The sequence below is a fragment of the Wasmannia auropunctata genome, unplaced genomic scaffold, assembly GCF_000956235.1.
Source record: "Wasmannia auropunctata unplaced genomic scaffold, wasmannia.A_1.0 LD334243.1, whole genome shotgun sequence".
Classification (NCBI taxonomy): Eukaryota; Metazoa; Arthropoda; class Insecta; order Hymenoptera; family Formicidae; genus Wasmannia; species Wasmannia auropunctata.
In genome coordinates, this window is record NW_012028647.1 from 8,426 (window position 1) to 13,005 (window position 4,580).

At 32.9% G+C, this 4,580-nt stretch overlaps 1 protein-coding gene across 1 annotated transcript in view; it reads left to right on the plus strand.

Annotated features, from left to right (window-relative positions):
- Window positions 1-3,115: 3,115 nt before the first annotated feature.
- LOC105458978 overlaps window positions 3,116-4,580 on the plus strand; it is a 2,451-nt gene continuing 986 nt past the window's right edge. Inside the window, exons 1-4 of the mRNA XM_011704619.1 lie at window positions 3,116-3,575; window positions 3,615-3,623; window positions 3,708-3,858; window positions 4,417-4,575. Coding sequence (XP_011702921.1) covers window positions 3,323-3,575; window positions 3,615-3,623; window positions 3,708-3,858; window positions 4,417-4,575 — 572 coding nt within the window. The 5' untranslated portion in view covers window positions 3,116-3,322. The remainder of the gene's footprint in view (window positions 3,576-3,614; window positions 3,624-3,707; window positions 3,859-4,416; window positions 4,576-4,580) is intronic.

The window sequence follows — 4,580 nt, forward strand, 5'->3', positions numbered from 1 at the left end:
TTTTGTGTAATAGCGTGTTTATTTAAAACATTTGAACAATTCTTTATAGCTAAATTAAAATTCTGACAATTATGTTTACGCAAAAAAATTTTTGGAAAATGTACTGTGAGACATGAAAAAAGTGATTCTTCTGTCAAACTTCACTATGTTGAACTTGACAACTGTGTTGTATGTTTATTTACTTACTAAACCTCTCTCGTATATTTATATAGTATTTTTTATTACAAATAAATACGTTTTTATACCTAATAAAATAATATAAAACAATTATATTTTTACAAGCCATATATGTAGGTATATAAATTGAGATAATTAAATTAAATTTAATTATTTCAATAATTTTGTTATTACGTTTATAAAATAGTTATCTATTCTATAATTTATTCCGCAAATAATTAATAAACTGTTACAAAAATTTTGTAGAATTTATATTTTAATTTTGTATTATGTAAACAATATAATTTACAATATATATATAAATACATAATTTATATAATAAAATATGATTATATATTGTTAAAGAAATTATAACGTTTGTGGTAAGTTTAATTGTTCTTCTATTTATTCACAATTTCTTTCAATATTATAATTATATTTTAATTTATTATATAAAATAAATGCTTAGGAAATTCATTACGTTTTTCTTGGTATAGATATTAAGAAATTAGTTTTTTCCTTTCTCTCCATTTCTCTCTTTGTCTTTTTTCTTCCTTTCCTTTTAAGTATTGAGAATTGACATGGAGGCGTGGCCTAGGGGTTTATAGCCGCCATATTGGATATATAACGGCCATAACCCCCTAGATATTGCGAAAATCTGTGGCGAAAATACATATGAGTTTATTGAAAAATCTCAAAATATTAATAACAATAAAAGAAATTTATTCTTATGCCTAAACAAATCCTCAGCTGACAGGTTCGCGGACATTGACGTAGGGTTTAGGATAGTTTATTTTTCTGCCACCAGATGTCATACATGTGCATATGTCAGTTCCCAATATAAAAATATAAATTATTGTATGAATACATTATTTAATTTACACTTAATTAATAGTATCTTTATTAAAATTTTTTCAACGATATACTCTTTTATTCTAAAGAACAACACAAATCCTGAACTTGTTTCAAGGTCATAACATGTCTGGGGTGGATGGTAACAGCACAGAGGGGGAATCTGCATGCGGCCGTGGACCTGCTCAGACTGGACCCGGTTGTTACCGCAATTATGAGCATTATAGTCTATCACGGCATCGGCGCAATACGTCCAATGCTTGTTTCCCGAATTTACCTAATGACCTACCTACTACGCCTGACAGCCCGAACCGTCGACTTCTCGATTTTGTTCAGAATGTACCGGGTACCCAAAATGATGATTACTATCAGGATGAAATGTCGACGCAGCATGCTAACCAGGGGAATATGACTTCTAGCGTAAGTTCAGACATCAAATATGTTTTCACATATTATATATTATTTGCATACAGATATATGTTATACATATGTATTGGACTTTGTTCATGTATCAATGATTTATAACTTGAAAGTTAATACTATTTAGATATAAGAAATAGAAAAAACAGTAGCATAGAGAAAACAAAAATTCTCTATTTTATTTCTTACTAGACATTACAGACGTGCGCTTCGCGCGCGCTATTTAACTTTTTCTTTACTTCTTACTATAACAACGTTTAATGCATACAATTATCATTGCATTAGATTATTAATTCTTCGATACGCAACTGTCAAAATATGCAATGACAACCGCTCACGAAGTTAGCGCAGTGAGAGAACCAATCATTGTGAAAAAGAATCAACAATTCGAAGAACAAACTTCGAGAACAACGATACATTTCGAATTCGGTTTAACATGTCTCTTTTTAGATAGGAGGAAAAAACAAAAAAATCAGGGTCTTCAAGAAACGGTCGAATATCTTGAAAACAAAATATTTTTGAAGAAAATGTTTAAGGTGGTTTTATCGTGCAAGTCTCAGTCAAAAGTTAGTCCCTCCATATGACTAATAATTCAATAAAAACATTTTGCACAGATTGTACGTCTCACATAGACTTATCGTGTATACATATACGTGCACACAACGATACACGGAACATGCGCGATGATATGTAAAAGTGTGACAATGTCGCATTTTTGAATTTAAAACGACCTGCTATTGATACGCGGAATAGCTCGTCGGTACAGAAATGGGTGGCAGGGATCGCCAGCAGGTTCAGGAGAGAGAGCAGCGGAGTTTAAAGAATCGAACTATACAGAATAAATTTAAACGTATAAGATATATTTCGAAAATAAAAGTAACGTAAAATAACTAAACGTCGAGATATAAAATAAACGCGATTAGCGCTACACTATACGGGTTACATGATTTGATAATGTGCAATGATAATTTAAGGTAACGCGAAGAAGTTCTCGATTTAACAATAACGCGAAAAGATCCGTAATTACAATAATGATGTGAGGAAATAATTCCATATCCCCACAGCGGCAACGCGTATTGGTGTTCAGAGCTCGGTTTGCGCGCACGGATCGCGGGGCGGTGCGCGGCGGTTGGGCCCGTCAGTGTGAACATGCGCTCGCGGTGTGGACGGATGTACCGGCTCAATGCGCGAGCACGGCGAGCGGACCGCACGTGGCGATTTAAATCCCCGGGACGTCAGGCGTCGTTAATACGACCGAACCGGGGAAAGACGAAGGAATGTCGACGTGTCGAAGGGAACGAGGGAAGCGATGCGCCCGAGTAACGCTCAGATCGAGGCGAAGTATCGCTTCACCCTGGTATCGCCCTTCCGGGTGTAAAAAATTGAAGTGGCCCTTCCTGAGGAACGCTCAGCAAGGAGAAGAGAAGCGCTCTACTCCCGGGTACTTCGTTGCCACTGTGAGGCGAGTTGTAAGGAAGCCCGCGAACCGTAATTTCACCGAGAAGTGCTCGGGCCGAGGCAAAGCAACTCTCTTTACCCCGGTGTAGCCGGCTCGCAGGCCAGGAACTGGTGGTCCTTTTGATTTCGGGGCTCCTTTTATACCCGGCGCCGAGATCTCCCCCCCCCTCTTTCGCAACAATTTGTTAACAACGGTATAACAAATTCCGCACTCGGCCGAGATCAGCGCCGCGTCGGTCGGGCGGCATCCGGCGATTGTTCGGCCGGGAACGATGCACTTTCGGGGGTGCATCGTTACAAATTGAAATTAACCTTAACCATTGACAGACTGTCAATGTATTAATTTATAAACTTTTCGAAAAGTTAAAAAAGATTCAAATGTTAGAACGCGATCGTGTGGAAAGTGTTAAACGACTGTGCAGAAGTACTCGCAGCTATGCGTGAAGCTAAGAAGTTGAAAATTGATAAATTTGATAAAAATTACAACATAAAGTCTGCATATGAAGGACGATGTATCGTGGAATTAGCAGAGCTAGGAAAAGATTTAAAATGCTGTTCTTGTAAAAAAGTTTTATCTTTAGAAAATATAGTAAACAAGAAACGTAAAGGTCTTTTCTTTATTTTGGTGGTTGACTGTAACGAATGTAATGTATTGACTAAAGTATCTACGGGAAAGGAACATTATGTAAATTAGAAAAATACTAAATTTACTGATGTAAATTCTAAAGCTATGTTAGGTATGTTTTTTAAATTAGATTTTACATTTGGTAATTATTTTTATATTAAAAATCAAAATTTTATCTCTAAAATTTAACCTTTAGGTATTGTACATGCTGACATTGGATATACATCTTTAAATAAATTATTGGCTTGTTTAAACATTCCTTTAGTTTCCCCAAAATATAAACAACACCAACGAGAAAACAAAAAGTCTAGCTATAGAAATGATAACAAAAGAATCCTGCAAACAAGGTGCAAAAAAAGAACACAAATTAGAAAAATTAGTCATAAAGAATATTGAAAAATTATGCAAGGAGCTGTTAGTTTTAAATTTTAATAGATTCATAAAAAAATTTCTCGAAATAAGAATAAAATAAAAATCGTGTCTATATGTATATAGGTATACAAATTTTTAAGATTTGATTTCGGCTTTTAACTTTTCTTTTTAGTTATGTACATACATATATGCAAACAATTTAAATATTAGTATTTAATGAATATTTCATTAATATTAATTATTATAAATGACTTGCTTTTAAGTAATTTTTCAATCTATTTATTATTATATTAAAAGTCTGAATTAATTGTAAGGAATTAATTATCTTTACTTACATTTAAAAAATTTAATTTGAAATTATAATTTTTAAAGTCTATTATAGTATATAATTATAGTATATAGTATATAAGGTATAATAAATCTTGTATATACAAGATCTTATAATTTTTTTATTTTATTTGTTAATTAATATTTTTTTCAATATAAATTCTTTTGTGAATTATTAAATGAATGTTCCTTTTTTCTATTACTAGGCCAAAAGAAATAGTAGAAGAGATTTATCCTCATATGTGTATCCTACAGAGTTCCATAAATAGTAATCCTTCAAACTCCATTAATGACAACAATAATTCTAAAGAAAACACTGTAAAATTTGATGAGGCACTAGGCAATATTGTAAATATTATTGTATCGTATG